Here is a 26,591-nt window from a genome sequence, read left to right as displayed (position 1 = left end):
AAAAGGGGAAATGATGGTGGTACCAAAAGTATCCTTGGCCACACACTGTAAGGTGTCATGTAGTGAAGTTACAACACAGATTTTAGCAATTCTGTCAGCTAAATTAGTATAATATCATAATACATTGTCAACTTTGTGCAAAAAATTTGTCACTGTGCCTTGTAGGAAAAAGGAGAGAAGAAGTAAAAGTGAATTCAGTGTCTCATTGATGATGAGGTCATTAGTCAGAGCACAAGCTCAGACTGGGAAAGGATGAGGAAATCAGTTGTATACTTTTCAAAAGAACCATCCTGGCAGTTGTCTTAATTGTTTTAGGGAAACCACAGAAAACTGTCATGTAAGAGAGACGAGCTCTCTTCCTCGCAATTGCAGAATGTTTGTTGCTGCAAGAAATATTATTTTGTTTATGCAGGTATTACGATCATGGAGAAGCACTCCAACATTCTGTTTCTGAGGCTTTTATTAAAAGAAAGCAGTAACAAATTACCTGTTGATAGGTAATACCCATATAAGAACATTACATAGGTATAAAACGTAAAAATCATGTTCCAGATTCCTCCTGTAGGAAATTCCTTTGCATTTAGCTACAAAATGAAGCTTAATAGATATTCAAATGTTGATTGATGAGTGTTCATTTTTAAACATGCTTGTTACAATAGACTTCTCGAGAATGCATCAAGTTTTCACATTCATCATCTTGATTTCATCTTGACAAGAACTCCATTTTCTGGCCGCAGAATCAGTTCTCCAATTAGTGTCATCTTTTCTCTATCTTCTACAGATTCTATTTTAAATTTTCTTATTATGTTGGACAAAACAACTTTTTCTTCTAGCAGTGCAAATTTCTGACCTGTGCAGCAAAACATAAGTTACTTGTAAATAAAATTCAATGTACAAAGTGTTAATGCATTTTTTGTATTAAAACCATAGTTACTCACAAATACAACTTATTGAAAAATTCAGAAGAAGAGTTACTTCTCATATATTAATTAAGGTTCAATAAAGTAATACTATAGAAATATTTGAAGAAACATTATAAGACAGTATCATTGTCTGAAAAACAGTATCTTATAATTTCTTGATGTAGCAAACAATGGAAAATCCAGGATCGAATGTAAGAATGCTATGAAAAGGCCTTGTGGCACAACAGATGCAGCATCAAAAATATTTCTGCATACATATAAGTTAATACCTTCCTTGTCTTTTATAAACAAGTTCTTACCTATGCAATTCCTTGGTCCACCACTAAATGGTACATATGCAAATGGATGCCTTCCTTGTATTCGTTCTGGCAAGAAATTGTCTGGGTCAAAGTGCTCAGGATTAGGCCACTGTTCTGGATCACGATGAGTATGATATATGTGAATGTTTACAAGGGTGTCTGGTGGGATTGTATAGCCATCTGCAAGAAATATTACAACAAATTACTTTTCATTTCAAAAAGAACTTTCATATAGTCAGACAGATGAAATTTAACTACAATAAATTTTAATGCAAACAGCAGTCTGCAGAACCACCATATATACTTTTGCTCCCTATTATTCTCGCTTGCTGAAGAATCAATAAGAACAAAGCTAAATCAGAATCAATGTACCAAGACTACATAAAAATTGCAGCATAAGATATAAATTCAATTATGTACAGACAGTTAAAGAATCAACTTACCACTCAGAAATGTTACAGCTCACTCAAGGATAGGTATATTGTACTAAGGCAAACAAACCTCATTCTTTTGGAACTCTGGATAGAAGGATGGAAACATGAAAAAAGTGAGAGAGAAGTAGGTCAAAACAGGAAAGAATACCAGAAGTTGAGATAGTGTGCATACTGATTATTTTATACTTTTTAGTCCATTTTAAAAATACAGTACATTAAAAAGTTTTTTATTTAAATAATTATTTTCTGGTTTTTAATTTAGTGCTTCTGAAATATGTTATATGGACACCGTAATTGATTGTAAATAAAAAATTAAATAAACTGGCACTATATTGAAGCATGCAAGCTCTAACATTAATTGAAACTGATGCCAATCTGCCTTGGCATATTTAATAGAAATGCTAATAAGGGATAGAAAATACACAGCTTTGCAGGGAGAGACAGAATATAATGCAGCAGGAGACCACAGGCCCATTTGGCAAGTAACCAATCCGGCAGGCAGGGAAAGTGAGGTGCCTCATGCTGGCTGGGCTCTCATGGTAGGTTGTACTGACCCACTCAGACTTGCCTGGCTGGCTCAAGTGCCAGGCAGGCCAAGTCACAGCACACAGGCTGGCTCAAGTGCCAGGCAGGCCAAGTCACAACACACAGGCTGGCAGACTGGAACCAGCACTGTGGATGATGCTACACTGGGCAACAGCCTCAAAGTTTTGGGAACGTATGAAAAATACTCCTTTCTTAAGTTGCAGTTTACTCAGAATACTACTCAGAAGGAAAAAACTTATAGTGACATACCTATTTTTGTTTCCTTACGGAGTATACGTCCAATAAATGGTACACTGGGATAAAGTCTTAAACCTTCTTTGATGACACGTTCTAAATACTTCATAGCTTGAATATCCTGCATAGTTGTAGGTCTATCAGAACCTTGGAATATGTCAAACAGTTCTTCTGCTACCTTTTCCTGTGGAAATCAAGAGGATGTTAGTCAACAACAAACAATCTTAGGCAACAGAAAAAAACACAACTGTCACTGTAGACTCATCTGTTACAGTTGCTCCAAACTGACCTGTACATCCTTATGAAGTCCCAGAAGATACAGGATCCATGACATGCTAGCTGCTGTGGTGTCATGTCCCTAGTAAATGAATTTTTATCACATTACATGTACATAAATGACAATAGAGTTTTTCAAATTCTGAAAAATCTAACTATGAGATAGTCTACTTCATTTTATTGTTAAAATATATTACTAACTGAGGCATATGAGACTTCATGGTTGCTGTTGGCTCCATATTAACACTTCACTGTTGTAAATTTGATACTTCTTCATCATCAAACTTTGTTTAAAAGCACAATGATGCAAATGTAGTTTTGGCTATGAGGTATAAAATACGCTAAGGAATATATACAGCAGGGAAAATGGACAACATAGCATCCCCCCCAGCCCCGTCACAGACACACACACACACACACACACACACACACACAAGAAGAGAGTATATATTGCAGCCATTGTGGTAAATAGCAATATTGGGGAATCATTCATCACAATGATCCAAGTGACATATAACCGTGCTTTTGTGGAGTTAATTTATAGTAAATTTAAAAAATTTCTCATCTGTTGTCAAACATGCCATAACATTACTTGATCTCAACACTACATTTAATAAGCACAAATTGTGCTCCAGATAAAATGATGTCTAGAGGACTCATCTGCACAATCCTTACTCACTTCAGGATTTATTTTCTTAGTGTCATACTGAAATTACAATGAATTAGGAACAATGCAATACTGTGGGCACATGAGAGTATATCTCTAACACATCAAAAGTACAACATAGGGAGCAGTTGAACCCTCTTGAAGACATAACTGCTATCAAGGAAATGTCTTAGACCTGTATTTGTTCTGCAATCCACTGAACATTACATGACAGGGGTATCATGCAGTCTTCCTTGAATACTGGTTCTCTAAATTTACTCATCATCCAAGAAAAATATTGGCTAGTGTAATAGTCTAGAAACTGTATCTCATTTTCCTTACAGATATCATCTATATTCCCAGAACTTTTGTACAAATCTAAGTATGCCATTCACATTTCCTAATGTAATACACATTTTACATGTTCACCCCATTTTATATCTCTTCTTAGTGTTACCTCTAAATATTTAAACAATGTTATCGACATCAAAAGTTCAACACTAATCTCATAATCAGATACCGTTGGGGTCTTTCTCTTTGTTATGGACATCGTCTTGCATTTATCCACTTATAAAGATAGTTGCCATTCATTACATGAAGCAAGAGATTTTTTCAATTCCTTCTGATTCCCACCTGTTCTGACTATATAATTGTTGAGAATAATTTTTATTTATTCTACTATTGGCCAATTTCAGCTGCAGAATCATTTTCAAATGCACTGGAGTGTACAGTAACACTAATATTGGCTAATTTCAGGCATAGATCCATTTTCAAGTGGGTTTGAAATGTTCCTACAAAATTTACAAATTATTATTAACTTAAGTCATCAATCTGATTGTGCTGCTGACCATATTTGATAAATTGTTCATAGAGCTTGTGAACATTAGTGTTGTCTTTGTTCCTCTGTGGCACAACCCAGTATTACTTTTGTTTCTCTGGAATATTTGATGCTCAGTATATAATACTCAGTTCTGTAAGCAAAAGTTCATTGAAGCCGTCACATAATATCTACTGAGATACTCTGTATGATTGTATCTTTGTTATTAGTCAAAATGTGGTACACTGTCAAACACCTTCCCAAAATCGAGGAAGACAGAATCTGCCAGTCCACTTACATTTACTGTTCTCAAGATACTTTGAATGTATAAAACAAGCTGGGTTTCACAGTGGTGGTTTTCCATGAGTCTGTGCTGATTCTTTGAGAATACGTTTTCCTCCAGCAATATTACTTTATAATTCCGTGCATCTGTTCTTTTATAGTTTTTGTATACAGGAGTGACCTGCACTCTTTTTCCAGTCACTAGACTAGTGACGCTGGAAACTGTTGATGGCAACATATTTTTATCAACTGGTATGCAAATATTCAAGCACTCAGATACTGTTACTGATTTAGTATATAGTATGATATAACTGTCTATCAGAAAAAAAACTGCATAGATTTTCAGTCAGATACTGATAAGATTTCAAAATAGCGCAAAGATTAGCAACTTGCTTTAAATGTCCAGAAGTATAAAGTTGTACACTTCACAAAACAAAAAAGTGTAGTATCCTATGATTACAATATCAATGAGTCACAATTGGAATCAGTCAACTCATACAAATATCTGGGTGTGACAATTTGCAGGGATATGACATGAAACAACCACATAGCCTCAGTCACAGGTAAAACAGATGGTAGACATCTGTTTATTGATAGAATACTAGGAAAATGCAAAGAGTCCACAAAGCAGATTGCTCACAAAACACTTGTGTAACCCATCCTAGAATGTAGTTCAAGAGTGTGAGATATGTACCAAATAGGGCTAACAGAGGAAAGAATGTACACAGAGAAGGGCAACAAATGTTCGCTCACATGTTTGACCTATGAGAGACTGTCATGGAGATGCTGAAAAACTTGAACTGGCAGGTGCAAAATATCCTGTGAGAGCCCACTTACAAAGTCTCAAGAACCAACATTAAGTGAGAAATCTTGGAATTTACTATAACCCCCATACAGACTGTGAAGACTAGAGAACTCTATTACAGCATGCACAGAACCATTTAAGCCATCATTATTACTCTGCTCCACATGCAGATGGATTGGAAGAAGCCTTAATGAGTGGTACAAAGGAAAGTACCCTCTGTCATGCACTTCATCCTGCACATTATAGATGTATTTTGTTGAGCCTGCAACCTTTTTTTTTTTTTTTTTTTTTTTTTAAATTCCTTCTCATCCTGACCGATAAGTCTCCCCTCATCCAGGGTTCTGGATGACTTTTCTCCAAAAGCTTGAAGAAGTTAAACCCTTTTGTGTGTGTGTTCCTCTGACAGCACTTGGTGAGTAGATTTTTTAGCTATCCATTTACATTACATATACATGTCCTGCCAGAATTGTTACCTCGAACATGAAAGTATCCACTTCCTCTCTTATTTCCAAGTCTGTCAGATTTTTCCCACCATCAGAAGCTTCCAGCAACAAATCCAAGAAAGCTACTCGTTTCTTCTTTCCTATCAAAGACAACATTTATCAGCAAATTCAAAATAAAAGAGAAAGAAATTTATTATAAAGTAACTGCTATGACAAAGGTTTATCAGATACACTTTTAAAAAGTAAACTAAGGCTGTTCCGGTGTTATCACATACAGCTGGCAATAAAAAAACGGTTGTGAAAATTATGAGTTTAAATGTCAGTTGTAAATGATTAATGGAAAATCTCATATAAAGATGTGAAACAAATACTAACAAAGAGATAGAGGGGCTGGCCAGTACTTACCTCAGCTCAGTACAGCCGATAGATAACACAAAACAGAACATAAAATTTACATTCCTAGCTTTCGGAACTTTGTTCCTTCATCAGGGAGGAGAGAGGGGAAAAAAGGGAAGAAGGGAAAGTGGATTCAGGTACTCACAACCCAGGTTATGAAGCAACAGGGAAAGGTAAACAGGGAGGGTAGCAAGGATGGAGGCATGGTTGTCAGGGCGAAGCCAAAGTCCTCTTCTTTTTCCCTCTCCTCTTTAGCCATTCACACATCTTTTCATCCTACATAGTTGTGTTTATCTTTATACTATATATCTCTTTACTTCTGTATACATCCTCTTTGGTTTGAAGCTGGCACAGTACTTAAGAGTAGAATATCTTTGGCTTCGCTCTGACAACCATGCCTCCATCCTTGCTACCCTTCCTGTTTACCTTTCCCTGTTGCTTCATAACCCGGGTTGTGAGTAACTGAATCCACTTTCCCTTCTTCCCTTTTTTCCCCTCTCTCCTCCCTGATGAAGGAACAAAGTTCCGAAAGCTAGGAATGTAGATTTTCTGTTCTGTTTTGTGTTATCTATCGGCTGTACTGAGCTGAGGTAAGTACTGGCCAGCCCCTCTATCTCTTTGTTAGTATTTGTTTTAAATATCACTTGTGGATTTCCACAAGTTAAGTTGTTAATTAGCAACAAGGGTCATTTACATGAAGACAGAAACTATCTGCATCATGATAGTGGAGCAGGATATTCAACCTAGTGGATGGATCTAGTGTAACATATGACTTTCACTAAGGTAGACAGCAACTAAAATGGAAATGTTACATGTTGCACATGTGTTAATTTCTAACAATTCAAAACCTCACTGTTCATAATCACAAGTGCCTTTTTAAGCCAACACATATTTCCAAATTTCAGACCTTCTTCATCATAGGAGACATGAGAATAACACTAATTTTATTCTGTTGGAGGCGAATCATACTAATTATAAAACTGCCATGTCTGTCTATTTGGACATGTTAATTTCCAAAGTAACAGAATTAAGCACTGCAATCATATCTTTATGAATAAAAACTAACATTGAATTTACTTTGCATTGTGTATTAAAAACTTAATGTCATTGCTTTGCTTCTTTCAGTAGGTTTTGGAAAAACCTATCTAGTAAGTTTGCTGTGTGTTTTGGTTTCCTACTCATTACAGTTTGATATCATTACATATACAAACAAAAATGTCTAGAAAATGGACAAGTCTTTCCAACTGGAACAGCTAAAAGAGTGAGGACTATGAAGTCTTAAGAATACAGTGAAGATTGTGAGGTGAGACTTGCTGTGGCTAAAGAGCATCAGGCTTTAACTTTCTCTATGGAAACTCCTTCTGAAAGCGAGTCATTATGTATCTCTGATAAAGAGCATCATGCATTATCTCGCTTCTCAGAACTGTTCACTCACAAAGCTTAAAGCTATGCCTCATCAATGTAACTTCATAGAAGTGGAAATTTTTATGGGAAGTAGTGCAGGTAGGAGAGTTTTTTCACCCCAAATCCTACATATTCCTAATGGTTTACAATTTCACTTTAAAAGTGTACAATGCCTGATAAGGTTATGTTATGATACGACCATAAACAAAGCACAAGGCTGCATACTGCAGGTTTGAAACTTAATGTCAGTTTGTGTGTGTGTAAGTGGCCTTCTCCTGTATTCGTGAAGCAAGCAATCTCTTTGTTCATATCTCCAATCATACTACTTCAAATGTTGTACACAAAGAGGATTTATAAACCAATAATAAATCCCACACATACATAATCTTGGGTACAGCTGTAAATAAATCTCTGGGTAATGTTGGATTTCTCAGCTAGTTATGGAATAAAAACCAAAATATGTGATTCAAGTTTAAAGATAATTCCTATTGAAATGGATTTGCAAATTATAATATTGCTCTATAATGCTGTGCATCTGTTCTTTCCACAGTTCTGAGTACAGGAAATGTTGGAAATTATTGATGTCAATGTATTTGTTATCAACTGAAACACAAATATGCAACAGCACGTCACTCAATGGCCTATGGTGACATGTGACCCTAGCGTACCTCAGTATTACCACTGTGGAAAGGGAACCTACATTTTCACGTGGACTCAAAACCACATGTCATTCCAGCCAAATCTTCACATCACTGAGAGGAGAAGGCCAGGTTAAAGGCAGACTGAAATATTTGGTGAACCAAACAGGATTCGGTCCTGTGACTTCAGTTTCCACACATGCCCTAGGCCACCAAACTCAACAGTTTGTAAGTAGCAGCTGTTAATGATCATCAAACATTAAAATTAAATGAAGTTAACTAGGACTGTTCACTACCACTGAGTACATTTTAATAATTTAATTAAGAATGATGAAAGAAAATTTCAGAAAATGTGTTCTACACCTAGTAGGATTTTGTGGAGCATGCTTATGCAGTGATATGCCGCTAATGAGGCGTGCAGCACCAAAATAGGTTTCTTCTCTCCCAGATTATAAAAAACTTCATTTTTGAATTCTAAATAAGTTCTTGACCATATTGACACAAAAGTATTTCTGGTTTTGTGCTAAGTTCTTACTTAATGCTCTGATTCCAAGAACGTGGAAGGCTCATAAACTATTAACAACTCTATTTTGTTTCTCTTTTAATCTCATGCAGTGTATTGATGGATGGTGCAATAGTATCAATACACCTAATTAAGCCTACATACAGCACGATCACTGTGAGCAGTGAGCAGTGCAGCATCTCTGGATGGCAAGTCACATGGACCCATCAGCTAGCCAGCTTTATTAAGTCAAGTGGCCCCAGGCCCAGTCTCACATTTATTTAATAGTTGATGTTTTCTCCTGCACTGGAGTGTTGATGATGGCTCTGCACAATACAGGTTTTATCTGGGTATTCTTTAGAATGACTGTGTTATTTGTTCAGTACAACTGGGCCTGCTAGGGTTCTGAGTATAGTGACTTCCAGCTACCACTATTAAGTTGTTATTCTGTGGACTGTGATATCATTTTGGACAAGTGACTGGTTTCAGTCTTGTCCATGACTGACACCGTCCACCATAATTCAAACTGTCTTAATTCCAATTGTTTTCATTTGTAGTCCAGGGAAATTCACAGGGCCAGTAACTTTTATGAGCTATTTATCATTTAATCTGTGTATCTGCGTATTCAATATTTTATTAATAAATTACTTTAGTGATTTAAATTGGAGACTATTAAAGTTTGCTGTGTGAATTGGGTATGACTGCCAATCATCCACAAATATTGTTGGTAATAGGACCATGTTTTATTCTTTTGTGAGTGTTTAAGGATATTTATTACTTCTCACTTATATTACTGAGGAAAGATTTGAGTTAGTACTACAATCAGTTTATCACAACATTAGCTGACAAAAATGAAAGAATATCAGAGAGAATTGTTACACTTGCTGGAATAAACAAATTCTAAAAATAATATTAAAATATTAGCAGTGTGACAAATATACCAACTGGTCGAGAATCATCATTAACACAAACTGAAATTGTGAACCAACTTGTGAAATTTCCAGATAATCAGATGAATAATAAATTAGTAGTTTATCAGATTTGCAAGAACTGCCTTTTGACTTAGCATTTAGCTCACTCTAACAAACTGACAGTTATTGCAAGAATCTGTAGTTATTTCGATATCATACTTTTTCACTTCAGTTTCATTTTACATTTCTATAAATCTTGTACATTTATGTGCTTTAATGATACAGTGTGGCATGCAAATCACTTTTCTTACACATGCCCTGTAGATTTTGTTGTGTACTAACACCAACTGTCATCTAATTTTCATTACTTACTGTTTCCCTTGTAGCTGGCATGTCCACAGAGCTTTTAGGTGAATTATACCTTCTGTCATCAATTAACAGTATCTCTGTTCAGCTTCATAACTCCCATGAAACCCTTAAGAAGAAATATTGGGTTCCAACCTTTTGTGATTCAGAATTTACTTCAGCATATTCTTTATGGTGAGCTTATGGTCCAATTTATAACCATGAAGTCTTTCATGACAGACTTGCTGTATTAAATGTTCCAGGTGAAACTTAATTCTACATGAAAATCTAAGCTTTCGATAACATCCATCATTGTCTTCATCAGGAAATGAACTGACTTGTGAGTGTAATAGGAGTAATAGTCACATGGATGTAACTGATGTAGTTGTACCATGGACATGTAATAAGGGGAGTTGTCATGCTATCACGAACTTGAAGCCAACGTTAGCCATATTAGTTGCCCTGAAAATTAGGTTCTGGTGGAAGTTTTTATTCAGACATGCCAGGTTGCATCAGGTATGGGTATACTTATCATTCTGATTACAGTGTAAAGGAATCACATTTCATTTGTAAGTGGAATCATTCAAGCAATATTTTCTTTTGTTGATAATTCTTCCGGGTTATATGGCCGTGGTCCATGGCATTCTTCTATTCCTAACGTTTCGTCCAATACTACGTTCGACATCCTCAGAGGTATGGCTGGTCCTGCTGAGTCCTACCGACTGACGAGTCGGGCGTCGGAGAGTGGCCTAAATACCGAGGAAAGTGGGCATGGTCTAGCTTGCACATAGTGGCAGAGAGAAAACTAGTCAAAGATAAAATGTAACTATCGATAATAGTCCATCATAGATAAAAATCACTTATCGATTGTGTAACACCACTGTCCAGATCTTGCTTAATTTCAAGGCCTCTTCTTTTCTATTAAAATTATCTTATTGTTTATAAACAGTGGACAGTGGCGTTACACAATCGATAAGTGATTTTTATCTATGACGGACTATTATCGATAGTTACATTTTATATTTGACTAGTTTTCTCTCTGCTACTATGTGCAAGCTAGACCCCGCCCACTTTCCTCGGTATTTAGGCCGCTCTCCAACACCCGACTCGTCAGTCGGTGGGACTCAGCAGGACCAGCCATACCTCTGAGGATGTCCAACGTAGTATTGGACGAAATGTTAGGAATAGAAGAATTCTATGGACCACGGCCATATAACCCGGAAGAATTATCAACAACAGTACCATCCGGTTGTGAAAGCCTTCATTGTATGAATATTTTCTTTTATATACATCAATGTTGGCTACTCTACTTACTTTTACTGTAATAGTTTTATTTCTCTCATGTGACTTTAGATTTCCTATCTGTCCAACTTAAAAAGCTTTTTGAGTGAATGCTGTGAGCTTAGAAACTGACCAAACACAGCAAAATATTGTCATAGTAATTTCAAGAATAGAACATAGACCGAACATCAGTTTCTTTAGTACATATTAATGAAAATGCTGGATTACAAAAGCAGCCTTTTCATGTCACATATGTCTCTTGTTAGTTATTTGAAACGTATAACAAAAATAAAGTTATATTAATGAGGTAAAATGGATTGTATTGCTGTATCAAACATGCATTTAAGACTAAAAAAAAGTCTAAAAATGCCTTTCTGATGCTGTGTTATCCATGAAAGGACTGTAACATTTTCTATTTAAAGTGACTGGTGCATGCACACATCAGAAATTAAGAACAAGTAGCAATCATAAACAACAGCCTGCTAATGTTTTGGGCCATCTAACATGGCCGTATTGGCTTCAAAACAATGTACAGCTTAATTGTCACTTGCCCCTATCATACTTTCATGATTTTTGTCCACTGGGATGAGGGAATACAGTGGCACCAACAATGATGATTCATCTGTGGCATCTTGTTTCCATTAGGACATATAATATGGGATACACTCCTAAGCAGTTCATCAGTATCAAGTGCCCAAATCCACACATTGCCAAGTTCTTAGTCTATATTTCCATTCGGGTGGCAATCACCAACCAGGAGTAAGTGAAACTGAAGTACTAAGTTATTAAGAGAGAAGGAAATTGGTGGCTTACAGACAACAGAACTAAACTAAAGAAGTAAATTACTACAAGATTAAATTTTTGATTTATTCCCATAGTAAATTTATTTACTTCATAACTGGTGGAGAGCACCATGAAAGAATACATACTATGTCAGTAACTTAAGGAGGAAAGAAGGCCAAAATTTACTCATAAGCAGTAGTAGGAGAAAAGTTAGAGTGTAAGGTGTGTTGACAGGTTTCTGTGTGTTAAATACCAAATTCTATAAATTATCTGGACTACAAAGAATATATGGAAATGGAAGAAGAGGTAAACATCCCAAGGATGAGGGTTTTAATTGAGAGAAGGGACCTACTTCTGAAGTATAGTGACAATGACCTCAAAGAGTGGTTTGGGTTTCGTGAGAAATCTGTTGAGTCGCTGCTTCGTATGCTGGGGTCATTACTGCAGCATAATTCTGACAGGAACCATGGTTTGTCTCCGAGACTGCAACTTCTCTGTGGTCTGCAAATCTTTCACACAACTACTTAGCAAATTGTAGCAGGGGCTCTCATTAACACCCATCGCACTACTGCTGGAAGAGCTTGTAACAGTGTGGTAAATAGTTTAATTACCTTAAAGCCACTGTATGTGTCCATGCCACAGAACCAAGGAAATACATCACAGAACAAAAGGGAATCTATTGAATTGGTGGATTCCCAAATGTCATAGGGGCCATAGATTGTGTACATATATTCATACTTTTTCCTTCTGGAGCACAAGCAGAATTATATAGGAATCAAAAGATTTTTTTTCCTTCAATACACAAATTATCTGTGATGTCAATATGAAGATTTTGAACATGGTAAGCCACTGGATGGTCTCCATGCATGATGCATGTGTTTGGGACATTAGTAGAGTTGCAGAATTTGAAAATGGACAATATAATGAGTTGCTTGTTAGAGAAACATCTTATGATCCCTGTGTTTCAACCTCACATGGGAGCCAAAGGGCACTACAACAAATCCCATATTGCTACCAGACATGTAAAAAGGTATACATTCATTGTTTCGAAATAACATTTCCACATTCTCACTAAAACAATGCAACATAGACAACAAGTGTGGAAATTTATTGTGAATGCTGCACAACTTTGGAATAGAAGTTGGAGATGTGTTTCATCCTGATGTTGTGGAGATGAATGACACTGATCAATGTGCTCAATACACATTTCAGCCAGAAGCAGATGCTGCAGGCAGAAGGTCTATTATACTTGATGATTTTAATTAAAATTGTACCTAATTTGCTACTAAAATAACAAGTTCGTGTAAAGACTTTTCCTTCTGAAATGAATAAACAAGGCTCTGGATCATCACTGCATCAGTGAAATATGCCCTATTTTATAGTTATGTTTCTCTATATCTTTTTTTTCCAGTTAGGGGATTAACATTTTGTTTCTTACTTCAGTTCACAGAGTTGTACAATAAAGATGTTTTGATTATTTCTACAGAAAACAAGAAGTCTACTTTTATAAATTTGGTAATACAAGTAAATATTAGAATGTGGTGATTACAAAAATTAAATGTACTGATACTGAAATAATAAACATAAATATTATGTCATGTGAAAAACAAGAACATAGTAACCATTGGAAAAAATATCAAGCAAATAAAATGTATACTGAAGCACCAAAGAAACTGGTATAGGCACACTTATTCATATACTGAGATATGTAAACAGGCAGAATACACTGCTGCAGTCAGCAATGCCTGTATAAGAAAACAAGTGTCTGGTGCAGTTGTTAGACTGGTTACTGCTGCTACAATGGCAGGTTGTCAAGGTTTAAGTGAGTTTGAACTTGATGTTATAGTTGACACATGGGCAATGGCACACAGCATCTCTGAGGTAGCGATGAAATTGCCATTTTCCCCTATCTTAATACTTAATTGTTCTTGGCCATCTCCATGTTGCTGTTAGCTCATACTCCAACCTGCAAGTGCTCCTTGAATTAACATGTGTCACCCACCAATAGATAAAGCTAACATGATATTATTATCAGAAAGTGATGCAATAATACAAACAACTTTCTGAGGAGGGCAACCACAGCTTAGAGACATTAGCAATAACAATAACAATAATCAACACTCAACAGATGTTTAAAAATTACAACAATTAAAAACTCAAGAATGATGAGATGTTTCCAAAAGCTGCAAAGCTGTATGAGGTGCTTTATTGACAACTACTGGTATCACGTCAGTATAGATGCATCTACAGGTTTATCTGTCAAAAATACAAATCACAGTGTGAAATTTTTGAAATGGCAGAAATATAGAACTGTAGTGTTGACATTCAACAAGAAACAATTATGAGTACTCGCAATGATGTGGGTGGAGTCCCAGCTTTCAGAGGTCAAACCACAATGGTGGGTTGTCATAACAAAATTGAGTACCCCCGAAAGATGTTAGTAAAAATGTACAAAGCATGGCTGCTGAATGTGCCAGGCCTAGAAAAGAGTGGGGGGGGGGGGGGGGGGGAGGAAACTAATAATGAATGGAACTGCTGTGAGCAGGGATAAACTGCCTAAAAATAACTGATGTCTAGGGAAAGTATACAAGAAATATTATCCCAAAAATAATAATCCAGTACGAAAACAAAATATTGCAAATGAAAGAAATCTGAAAAATAGCTTACTGGATAACACCACATAGGATTTATCATAAGATACGGTAGACACCAGCTGCGTAAAACCAATGTAGTAAAAGTTAAAATCGCATGCAATGTGTGTACTTCTGTCAAACTGATAAGTGGCTGATGTGGTGTAAGGAGTCTGTGGAGACATGCAATACACAGGAAAGTGGAAGGCCACATTGGCTAAGAGGCAACCAAAGTAAACACATGAGCAGCTGGAAGAGGAAATCAGATGGAAGTGAAAAAGAAGGGAGATGGCACTATGACTTACGCTGTTCATTGCATCCATGAGCTGCATACACCACATGTTCCATTCATTATTAGTTTTTCTCTCATTTTTTTCTATGTCCGACTCATTCAGAAGGCATGCTTTGTACATTTTTACAAGCATCTTTTGGGTGTCATCAATTTTATTATGACAACCCACCATTGTGGTTTAACTTTTAACGTGGATAACTTCCTGAAAGCTGGGACTCCATAACCGTCACCAACATTATGGACATATAACCATTTTGAGTACTTGTCATTGTGTCTTGTTAAATGTCAAAACTATGGTTCTGTATTCCTACCATTTCAAAAAATTTTCACAGTGATTTGTATTTTTGATAGATAAACCTGAAGATGTTCCTACACTGATGTGAAATCAGTAGCTGTGAATACAGCACTTCATACAACTATGCAGCTTTTGAAAACACCTCATCCTTCTTTACTTTGATTGTTGTAATTTTTACGATAATTTGAGCATTGAGTGTTGTTATTGTTACAATGTTTGTGGCAATATTTCTGAGAGGAACTGAAATGCCAGCAAAATGCTGAAATGGCTTACTTCTTTAGTAAAAAGGCATTTCTACTTTAGTTACAACTAAAGAAGTAAATGGAAATTGAGCTTTCCGACAGTTACTAGAAAAGTATATTACTATGGAAGTGTTACTAGAAAAGTATATTACTATGGAAGTAATTTACTAATGTGGTCCAAAATAAAGAAGTTGTTGGTATGAATTCTGATTTCCACATCCTCTCTGATGGTTGAGACCCAGTAATTTAATTTTCTTAGCTGCCTAAGAAAATCAAAGATGTGCTGCAGCCTGTGAAGATTAGTCATGGCCTCAAAGTCTCAAGTGTTTACAGTATTCCGTGTCACTAAATGGGCCAATCTATCTGAACCACTTCCTAGTGCTGTACTGAATGTCAGTGACACATCGAGTACAAAAATCTAGAAAAATCTGCTGTTGGCAAACATACACAAGTAAGGTCAATATCTTGTTTCAGAAGACACGAATCCTTGCCTACTAATGGAATACAATAATCAAAGAGCCTATAGAAATCAGAATGTGTGTGAGTGACGTCATTGGAGATGTGTGCTAGTCCTCAACAAAACATAGAAGCAAGAATTTAATACCAAGAGACTGTGTAGGAGTATGCCTCCTATTGAACATAGTGTATAAATAAAGATGCTATGGCACAGTGTAATCTGTGCTCACAGTGAGCAGTTGAGATTACTGCATCATTAGCGTTTGTGTGATCCACTTACTTCTTTGACAGTCAGTTGCTTTCTAATGAAAACACGGTGGATATTATTGAAAGCTCAGATTTTTACAGAGAAATAATGTGATAAATGCACCGACAACATTTAGAGTCACATTTTCAACCAGTTTTTTAACTTTGTAGAGTCTACAGATTACAGTACACGTAATTATATCAATATTGTGTCATGTGTACCTACCAAAGACTTCCTCCTCATCATCTTTGGGATTCAGATCTTTATTATTGTTCAGTCTTGAGGCCTTTCTCTCCCTAATTACCTGTAACATTGGGCTTCACATTACTTTAAAAATATTGGAATTGTGTACTTGTGTGATATATTTTATAACTGTTGTAGAACTACAGTAATGCATATCAGTAATGAATAACCTTGACATTTCACAAAACATTGTATTACTCTTTGAGAGCTGATTTATGAAAGTAACCATTAGAGAAAAAAGCCTATTTTGGAAACAAATCAATAGTAATCCCTGATACTGAAAAATTGTTCCACACAGTTTACAAAAGAAAAAATAATTATAATCTGCTCTGTGACATCCACCACTGTATGGAATTCATTTTATACAAATCATGATACAAACTGTGTATGACATTAACTTCAAATACACTAGTGTGTTGTTATTAATAGAATATTGCCACATGCACTTTCTCATCTAATGATTAAGATACACATATTGTTAGATGACTGTTATGACTTGATTCAGAAAACAGCTCATCGTATAACTTTGCATTGAGACACCTGAAATGCAGATACACAGTTGTAAAGAAACTATTTTTGGTAAATATGTTACTTTTTATACAATGTAGTAGTTGCAAATGACATTTCAAATATTATCTTCTGCAAGTTTCTGAATTAAAAATCAGAAAGAAAAGGGGAAATAATAGGCAAGGCAGATAGCAAAAAGTGCTAACACACTGTCAATATATTTAGAATTAAAACACAAGTTGGAAGAAAAGCACAGAATGAAACAGAAAAGATTTAAAATTTTTGAAGCTAATAATATCTGTTAAAACAAAAAGTACTTGACGTATCACAGAACAGCAGTTTCCAGTCGATGGAATAGCAAGTGGAATGATAAAATGATAAAAACAAAGGACACGAGCTTATAATGAAAGAGACCAACAAAATAAGGGGATAAAACATAATAAATGAACATTAGGAAGCTGGTTGGGAATGGAACAAGAAACGGGGAAATGAAAATGCTTGTAACTGACTTGAGTGAAGTCACTTAAATATGATATGCAAATAAAACTATGGAAAGCTGCATATCTGGGAATGTAGTATAGTGAAATAAACAAATACATTTTATATAGCAGAATTAATAAAAGTATAACATAATTAAGAAACTCTATAATGAATGCAGGAAAGTGTGAAAATCTGGGAACCAGTATCAGCATAACCATGTGATAGATAGATTGATTGATTGATTTTTATTGTTGTAGAGACCTCAGAGATCATCTGAGGCATTACAAAAGTCAGTATTACATAGTATAAATGTTACACAAATAATTACAAAAACAAGAAAAATATTACACAATATAAATATTACACAAACAATTATGGTACCTACACACAAAAACAAAACAGAGAAACTTCTGGTACAAATTGATATTGCATAGTAAATTTAGCCAATTACAGACTTACTCATATATAGAAGCATATAAAAACTGATCACAAAGTGAAGTCATACCATATTCTTTGCCTCCCTTAAAAATTCATCAGTTTCATAAATGCTGAGCTCAAGAAGAAATTCTTTTACTTTTTTTTTGAATTGTTGAACTGGAAGATCCCTGATATGTTGGGGTATGGCATTAAAAAATTTTATGGACTTGTATAAGAAGCACTTTTGTGTTTTTTTTATAGTTACATCGGAAATATCTCTTAAAACAGTGAACTGTGCTTACTCAAGACTGTATTATCAAATCATTTTCAAGGATCTGATAGCATTTCACCATAATTATTTCAAGCTCAATCTTGTATTAAGTGCAGCGTTGTTGTCATGTGAGTAAGTGTTTTGACTGGATCATATCATGAGGACACAATCTGACCATTGTGCCTAAGAATAAGAGAAAGGGTGATTATTTATATAGCTGGTGCCACATGGCAAAATTCATTGAGATTCACAATGTTTCATGCCAAGGGTAGGGCACAGATTTTAAATCACTGGTTATATTCACTATCAACCTATAAGGGGCAGTCAAATGAAAACAAGTCAGATGGGAGAAAAGTAAGTAAACTGTTTACTGTTTCAAAATTAATCACCATAACTGTTACTACTTTATCCCACTGTGAGAGATGACGGTCAATGCCTTCATGGAAAATTGTTTTTGGTCGCCTATGGACCCTTGATGGAACCCAGGTGTCAACTCTTCATCCAAAACAAACTGATGGCCATGAATGTCTTTCTACGGAGCTCAAAAAATATGGAAATCACATCAGGAGAGATTGGGACTGTATAGTGGATGTGTGAGGGCTTTCCAGCAAAACTTCTATAGTGTAGGCAAAACATTCAGGCAAGCATTATCCTGCAGCAGACTGATGCTACCTGTTAACACTCTTAGGTGCTTGGACTTGATGGCGCACTTCAATTTTTGCATAGTGGCCATGTACTGCTGTGCGTTAATTGTGGTGCCATGTTCAAGAAAGTTAATTAGCAGTAGGCCCTTACAGTTGAAGTAAAAGGTCAGCATGACTTTCCTGGCACTGGCATGCATATCTTCAGATTTTTTTTAGTGGAGATGAATCCATGTGCTTCTATTGTTGCTCTCCAGCTCAAAATGATGACACTGTTTCATCTCCCATGACCATCCGGAACAGGAAACGATATTTTTTATCATGAAACCATTCCAGGTGTTGCAGGAATGTTGAGGTTCTATTCAATTTCTGCTCCTCCGTCAGGCTGTGGGAAACCCACTGTGCACAGATTTTGCTGAACTTCAGGTGCCCTGTCACAAGGGCATGAGTGGTACCATGAGTGATGCCCAACATGAGCCATGTCCATCGTCGCTCATTTTTGATAGCAGCATCCACTACAGCAAGGACAGAAGGTAAGGGACACAATGAGCTTGACTGCTGTCTTTAAATGACGCCAGTCATTCTTAAAATCATTTAGTCCATGCAAACACACTTGCAAGTGACATACTTTTTTTCCATACACAGCACACATTTGGGCTTGAATTTCTCTTCCTGACACTCCATACACAGTCGAAAACTGCACTTCACCTTGCTGTTCTTGTTTCCCAGTCTTGACAGTGGAGTCAGATGCACATATGACTCGCTGACCTTATGTCGAGCACATATAACAGAGAAATGGTGCAACAGTTAATGTTTCAGTGTTCCTTCCTGATTCCCAAACGAGGGCACTTCTATACATACTTCTACCAGCCTTGCCAATGTTCACTGCATGCTTGTTATATAGTCTGTCTTGTTTTCATTTGACTGCCCTTGTTAGGTTGGTCATGGGTGACAGAATCTCAGTAGAACTTAATTTGCATAAGATGTAATGGACAGTAGTCTGATCCTCAACAAGCAGCAGACTTCAGAGAAACACCAGGACAAGATACTTTGAGGCAAACTGAATTGTTAGCCATCTGTGTCAAAAGACCAGTATTTTGTGTTACACTCACCATAATACAATGGTAAAGCTGTACAAATTGTGGTGGAAATTATGATACATGGAACACGAATAAATGTCCTAATACCTTCTTGAAAGAATACTCATGATCCAATTTAAAAGCCAGTTCACAGTAAGTGTTAAGCTAGAGAGCAGGAAACATGTTACAATCTGTACAACATGATAGAGAAGGTCTCATGTGGCAGTAGCAACATTATGATGTCTATGCGTATCAGTGACTTCTTTGAAAGTCTGTCATATTACTGACACACAGTCTGTGAATCCATGAGAGATGAACACATGATGTATTAGAAGACAGAATCCACTGTAGACTAGTCGTTTCATATCATTCTAAACATATGTAAGCTCACTCTGAATATTTTGTCAATAATCTAAATGTAATTGTTCCAGAACAGTTTTGTTATTTTTATTTTTGCTTTTCACTTAAAGCAGTATGTCTGTCATTTTGTTAATGTTCAGACAAAAGTTCTTGCATGTTTTCACATTTTCTCTCCTTCCTGCTTTACAGCATAATCTTCTGTGGCCAATAAAGTATTTTTCTTTCAAGCTGTGCAGTAAGAATAACATGCAGAGTTGTTAACTAATTATCTTGCAGAAAATACCTTGGGATTCTTACACTTACACTTGTAACTCCAATGTAAGTGTAAGAATTCTAAGGTTCTGTAAGCATGCTTTTCATTATCAACTCTTCATAATATTCTCATTGTGCAGTCTCAGCAAACAATAGATATGAGTTAGAAATGAAGTGTGATACATTCAACTGCAGTACAAAATAGAAAAATAATTTCTGCATGTACTGTGTCTTCCAATCTAATACAGCATTGTTTCACGTGTAAGACAAGATGATTTATCTGGTGATTTCAATACAGATCCCTTAAAGTACATTACAGTTTATTAAAAACTAAATGATTTTCTGTGTAGTTATAATCTGTAGACAGAGTTGATGGGCCAACCGGATTAACTAGACACCTCTAGCTCTATAGATCACTTTTACACCTTCTTAGATATCTGCAGAGTTAGTAATTTTGTTTTTGAGAACATTTCTTGTGGAGAAACAGCGGGCTGGCTAAAACTACTTTCGCCGGCCGCGGTGGCCGTGTGGTTCTAGGCGCTCCAGTCCGGAGCCGTGCTGCTGCTACGGTCGCAGGTTCGAATCCTGCCTCGGGCATGGGTGTGTGTGATGTCCTTAGGTTAGTTAGGTTTAAGTAGTTCTAAGTTATAGGGGACTAATGACCACAGCAGTTGAGTCCCATAGTGCTCAGAGCCATTTGAACCATTTTTTTTAAAACTACTTTCAAAATGGATTAAAAACAGTGTCAATTGCAAAAACATTTATTTTGCTGGTAACCAGTTTCAGTTAGTGTTTGACCATCCTCAGACCCTGATAATGAAATACAAACATAGAATGGATTTAGAAGGATGTCTGATAATAGTAGTAACATGTAAAATACAACATGTATAACAAATATTAAAAGAAGAAATTATACCCATGATGGTAGGTGGTGGTGGTGGTGGTGGTGGTGGTGAATGGAGTGGGTCTTGTAACTCCATGAACATCATCTGCTAAGGAGAGCAACAAAGTTGTTGTTTAAATACACAATGCTCCGCCCACAGCATACTAAATTACATCAGCGATACCCACTCAGGCATACAGGATGTAAAACAGCCATCACAGTAAGGGATATACAAAATAGTTACATGAAAGCTAATAAAAAATGAAGAAGTGGGTACATTACGGTACATAAAATAACTGCTACAAACAGAATGTAAAGGAGAGAATCAATCATAATTGCTTGTGAGAACACCGATAGCCATCTTTGGGGATTTATCATAAACTTGTAGAGTTATCCCAGCAAAGACAGTTGTTAAGCAATGCCAATGGTTCCCATGGAGACAGCCTTGTCTTATCAATATGCGCCATCCAGCAGAAGGTGATTTCAGAGCCGCAAATCTGACTGGATGTTAAATATGCACCGACATGCAGGCTAGCAGTGGAAATGCATGACAAGTATTGAAAATTGCTCCTAGATCATGAAAATACTGTTTGAGAAACATCATTGTTTACCATGGAAGCAGTGCGGAGGAATTGATCTTCACATTTCAGCAGAAGTCTTATGGACATTTTGTGTCTGTAAACAACTATATTCACAGTATCTTTTAACTTCTGACTGCTTATGTGTTTGTTTTACATTTATGGCCCCTTATATGGGTCCTTGATGTATTATATCATAGTGATGTAGACACTATGTTAAGGAACTTTGTGGAATACTTATGAATGTAAACAACTATGTTCACAGTTCCTTTAAACTTCAGTTTCTTATACTCATTGTTTTTTGCTTTTGACTATCTCCTGGGTCAATGAGATTTTATGCCATAATTCTTTTGATGTAACTTATTTTTCATGCTTTAGGTATTATGTACCTACTTTGCTTGTTATCATGTTGGGTACTTGGGTAATGTCATATGGAGGACCTGACACAATATGCCAGATGTCTTTCTTGCATGCCGTTATTTTGTAACACTTAGCTGCTATTGCAACTCTGAAGTCTTTTCTGATGAATCTTGCATATCAACACCGCCACACAATTTATGTAGCAAATAACGGCATCACTCAAGCTGTATTTTCACTGGCACTATGATCTAGGAGCAATTTGCAATACCCGGCATGCATTTATACATGTCAGCCTGCGTGCCAGCATGGATTTAACATTCAGTCGCTGTCACAGCTCTGAAATCATCTTCTGCTGGATGGTACATGTCGATATGACAAGGCCATCTCCATGGGAACCATTGGCATCACATAGCCAATATTTTTTGTAGCGTAAAATATACGAGTTTGTGATAAACCCCCACAGAACACTATCAGTGTTCTCACAACTGATTTTGATTAGTTATATCTTTTATAAAATGGGTGTTTCAGAAGTGATGGTCAGTAATTCATTCATGGAAAGTACAGGCCAAAAGTGGCAAAAAAGCTTGAATGAACATGAGTCCACAAATCAACTTTTGTCAAGGTACAGCATATTTTCTGTTGCAGTTCATCAGTGTCTAGGCACACATGGCATCTCTAAACGTTAAAGTAGGTGTTAAAAATGTTGTCCATGCATCTGAAAGCAACATTGAACTCATCTCCGAAATGAGTTGTGAATCCTCTCAGACAGTACTGGGAAATTTCGTAAATCCTGGAAGGCTGCTTCAATCCGCAAGCATAATTCCTCAAGAGTGTTGACCTCAGTAGCATAGAACAGGCTTCTGACATCACCCAACACACACAAATCCATGGATTTAAATCCAGAGAACATTGAGGACATGGCACCAGCCCTCCGCTACCTATCTAATGTTGACCATATGTCTGGGTTAGAAGCTGGCATACTCATAAATGAAAATGTGCTGGAACATCATCATACATGAGCCACATGTTTGGGCAGTGGGTCATCATCATGTATATCTGGAAGTACAGTCTGCAGAAAGCACATATCCTGCTGTCTGGTTAGTCTCTGTGTTAGGAAGTGTTTTCCAGTTATGCAGTCTCCGAGCAGTCCTGCCCAGACATTCAGCAAATAATGGTGATGATGTTGTGATACATGTGTTGCATTAGGATTGACATCAACCTGAATGTGACAGTTGTGGTAGCTAAAAATACCATCACGGGTAAATCCAGCCTCATCCATGAACAGAATACTGCTTACAAACAGGGGATTCAGAATACACTGTTGTTGCACCCATTGGTAGAAATTCTCTCTAGGAGGGCTTGAGGGCTTGTACTCACTGAAGATGATATGGATAGAGTATTTGCTGATGTAAAATGTACCATACACTGCTATGACTCAGGACAAGCTCTTGGGTTGTTGAGGGCTTGCACTCACTGGAGATGATATGGATAGAGTATTTGCTGATGTAAAATGTACCACACACTGCTATGACTCAGGACAAGCTCTTGGGTAGCAATCCTCCTTGTTGAAGTATTCAGACATTTGTGTACAATGCGTAACACTCTTTCCTCAACATCAGGTGCTATGAATCTGGGTCAAACTTCTTGTACATGGTGTGTGAAACTCCTGGTTTCTCTAAGGCACTGATGTACACCTGTCAGGCTGCCTGTGGAGAGGAAAAGCTTTTTCATACAATCGTGCAGCCTCAAGGGCACTGCCATTTGCTTTGCGATACAAGAAGTGCATATCAGTATACTCTCCATTGTTGTTACCTCTGTCCATGGTGCCTTCATGTTCATAACTGTTTGTGAGCCCAGTATGACACAGTGCACAGAGGGAGAAAGGGAAGTAGTTGCACATTTGTAAACTTTGAGATACGATCATAAATACCATGGTATCCAGGGGTGTTTACAGTTGGTTCGAAACTCAAATTAATGCGATACCTTGGCAACGGTTGATTTTCAGACCCATGTTTATCGGGGCTTTTAATCTACTTTTGGCTTGTACTTCCCATGTGTTAATTATTGAGCATCAATTCTGAAACATCATGTGTATTTTTATCACATACTGATAAAATTCTGTTAATAGCAGGTACTTTGTATAATGTAATATACTTATTTCTTCATTTGTTATCAGCTTTCATGCAACTATTCTGTATACACCTTATTGTAACAACTGTTTTACATCCTGTATGCCTGACTGGCTATCACTCATGCAATTCGGTATGCAGTGGGTGGAGCATCACATATTTAAGCAACAGCTGTGTTGCTCAACTAATAGTTGATGTTTGTGGAGTTACAAGATCTCCTCCATTCACTGCCATCACCTACTACCATGGGTATAATTTCTTCATTTAATATTTGTTATATACAAAGTATTTTATGATGCCATTATTATCAGACATCCCTCTAAATCCATTTTATGTTCATATTTCAGTATGAGGATCTGAAGATAGTCAAACCATGACCAAAACTGGGTACCACCGAAATAAATGTTTTTGCAATCAAGACTGTTTTTAATCTTAAACTGCAGATTTGATATAATAAACCTTCACCTTTCTGATTGTCTTGCCAGACAATGGAAATACTGAACATGGTATGATTCACGAAGTATATATGAGATGAGGAAAATTATATGTCTGAATGAAAAATCTTTAAGAGTCTTTTGCAACCTGGGACATGGAATGAATTTTACTGTACAGGAAATGTTGCAGACAAATGGATGAACTTCTGTAATGCTTTGCTTACCAATTCAAATGTTAACATGTCCAATTACTTTCAAAAAGAAACATGCCCAAAATTGTACAAGACTGCCTCAGAAAAGAAACAACTGTAGGAGAAAATGTTTATTACTTAGAAAATACATAGAGTTTGCAGAGACATCAGCTAGAGCTAACTACCAAACATGTTGAAAAGCTTACAAACAAGCACTGAATTTATTCACAAAGGAAATCTTACAACAAAAAAATAGCAAACTCAAATAACAAACAAATCAATATGGAACTGTGTAAATGGGAGACTCAGAAGAAAACCTAAGCCTAGTGTCAGCAATATTCCAACTGAAGAGTGATGATGTGAATGCCTTAGACACTTATGTAGTCAGCAGTGCTTTTAATACCCATTTTATTAACTCAGATAGCATATGTGTGAAGTCTGGTCCTTACCGGGTACAAAAACCAGTGTTTATGTATGAAACACGTACAGAGAAAATTACATATAAAATGCCAATATATGTCTCTACTCCCCCTCCCATGAACCATGCACCTTGCCATTGGAGGGGAGGCTTGCGTGCCTCAGCAATACAGATAGCTGTACTGTAGGTGCAACCACAACAGAGGGGTATCTGTTGAGAGGCCAGACAAATGAGTGATTCCTGAAGAGGAGCAGCAGCCTTTTCAATAGTTGCAGGAGCAATAGTTTGGATGATCAACTGATCTGGCCTTGTAACATTAATCAAAATGGCCTTGCTGTGCTGGTACTGCAAACGGCTGAAAGCAAGGGGAAACTACACACATAATTTTTCCCGAGGGCATGCACTTCTACTTTATGGTTAAATGATGATGGCATCCTCTTGGGTAAAATATTCTGGAGGTAAAATAGTCCCCCCTTTGGATCTCCGGGCGGGGACTGCTCAGCAGGATGTCGTCATCAGGAGAAACAAAACTGGTGTTCTACGGATTGGAGCATGGAATGTCACAACCCTTAATCGGGCAGGTAGGTTAGAAAATTAAAAAAGGGAAATGGATAGGTTGAAGTTAGATCTAGTGGGAATTGGTGAAGTTCATTGACATGAGGAACAAGACTTCTGGTCGGTGAATACAGGGTTGTATATACAAAATCAAATAACATTAATGTGTGGCTCTAGTATTGAGTAAAAAAATAGGAACACAGATAAGCTACTACGAGCAGCATAGTGAATGCATTATTGTAGCCAAGACAGACATGAAGCCCATGCCTCGCACAAGTTTATGTGCCAACTAGCTCCACAGTTAATGAAGAGATTGGAGAAATGTATGATGCAATAGTAAGTAAAGGAAGAGAAGGAAAAGTAGTGGGTGAATATGGACTGGCTGTAAGAAATGAAAGGGGAAGCCAACTGGTAGAATTCTGCACAGAGCATAACTTAATCATAGCTAACATTTGGTTTAAGAATCATGAAAGAAGGTTGTTTACAGGGAAGAGGCATGGAGACACTGGAAGGTTTCAGATAGATTATGTAATAGTTAGACAGAGATTTAGGAACCAGGTTTTAAATTGTAAGACATTTCCAGGGGCAGATGTGGACTCTGACCACAATTTATTGGTTATGAAGTGTAGATTGAAACTGAAGAAACTGCAAAAAGATAAGAATTTA

General features: G+C 36.7%; 1 protein-coding gene across 1 annotated transcript in view; it reads right to left on the bottom strand.

The window, feature by feature from the left end:
• Nucleotides 1-442: 442 nt before the first annotated feature.
• The window catches only part of LOC126259507 (cytochrome P450 4C1-like), a 108,710-nt gene continuing 82,561 nt past the window's right edge, over nt 443-26,591 (bottom strand). The window contains exons 8-13 of the mRNA XM_049956356.1: nt 16,353-16,431; nt 5,736-5,845; nt 2,726-2,794; nt 2,452-2,620; nt 1,223-1,402; nt 443-850 (exon numbers count right to left, since the gene is read on the bottom strand). Coding sequence (XP_049812313.1) covers nt 693-850; nt 1,223-1,402; nt 2,452-2,620; nt 2,726-2,794; nt 5,736-5,845; nt 16,353-16,431 — 765 coding nt within the window. The 3' untranslated portion in view covers nt 443-692. The remainder of the gene's footprint in view (nt 851-1,222; nt 1,403-2,451; nt 2,621-2,725; nt 2,795-5,735; nt 5,846-16,352; nt 16,432-26,591) is intronic.

This window comes from Schistocerca nitens, chromosome 5 (genome assembly GCF_023898315.1).
Source record: "Schistocerca nitens isolate TAMUIC-IGC-003100 chromosome 5, iqSchNite1.1, whole genome shotgun sequence".
Lineage (NCBI taxonomy): Eukaryota > Metazoa > Arthropoda > Insecta > Orthoptera > Acrididae > Schistocerca > Schistocerca nitens.
The sequence above is the reverse complement of the archived record's forward strand: the minus strand, read 5'-3'. Positions and strand labels throughout refer to the sequence as shown.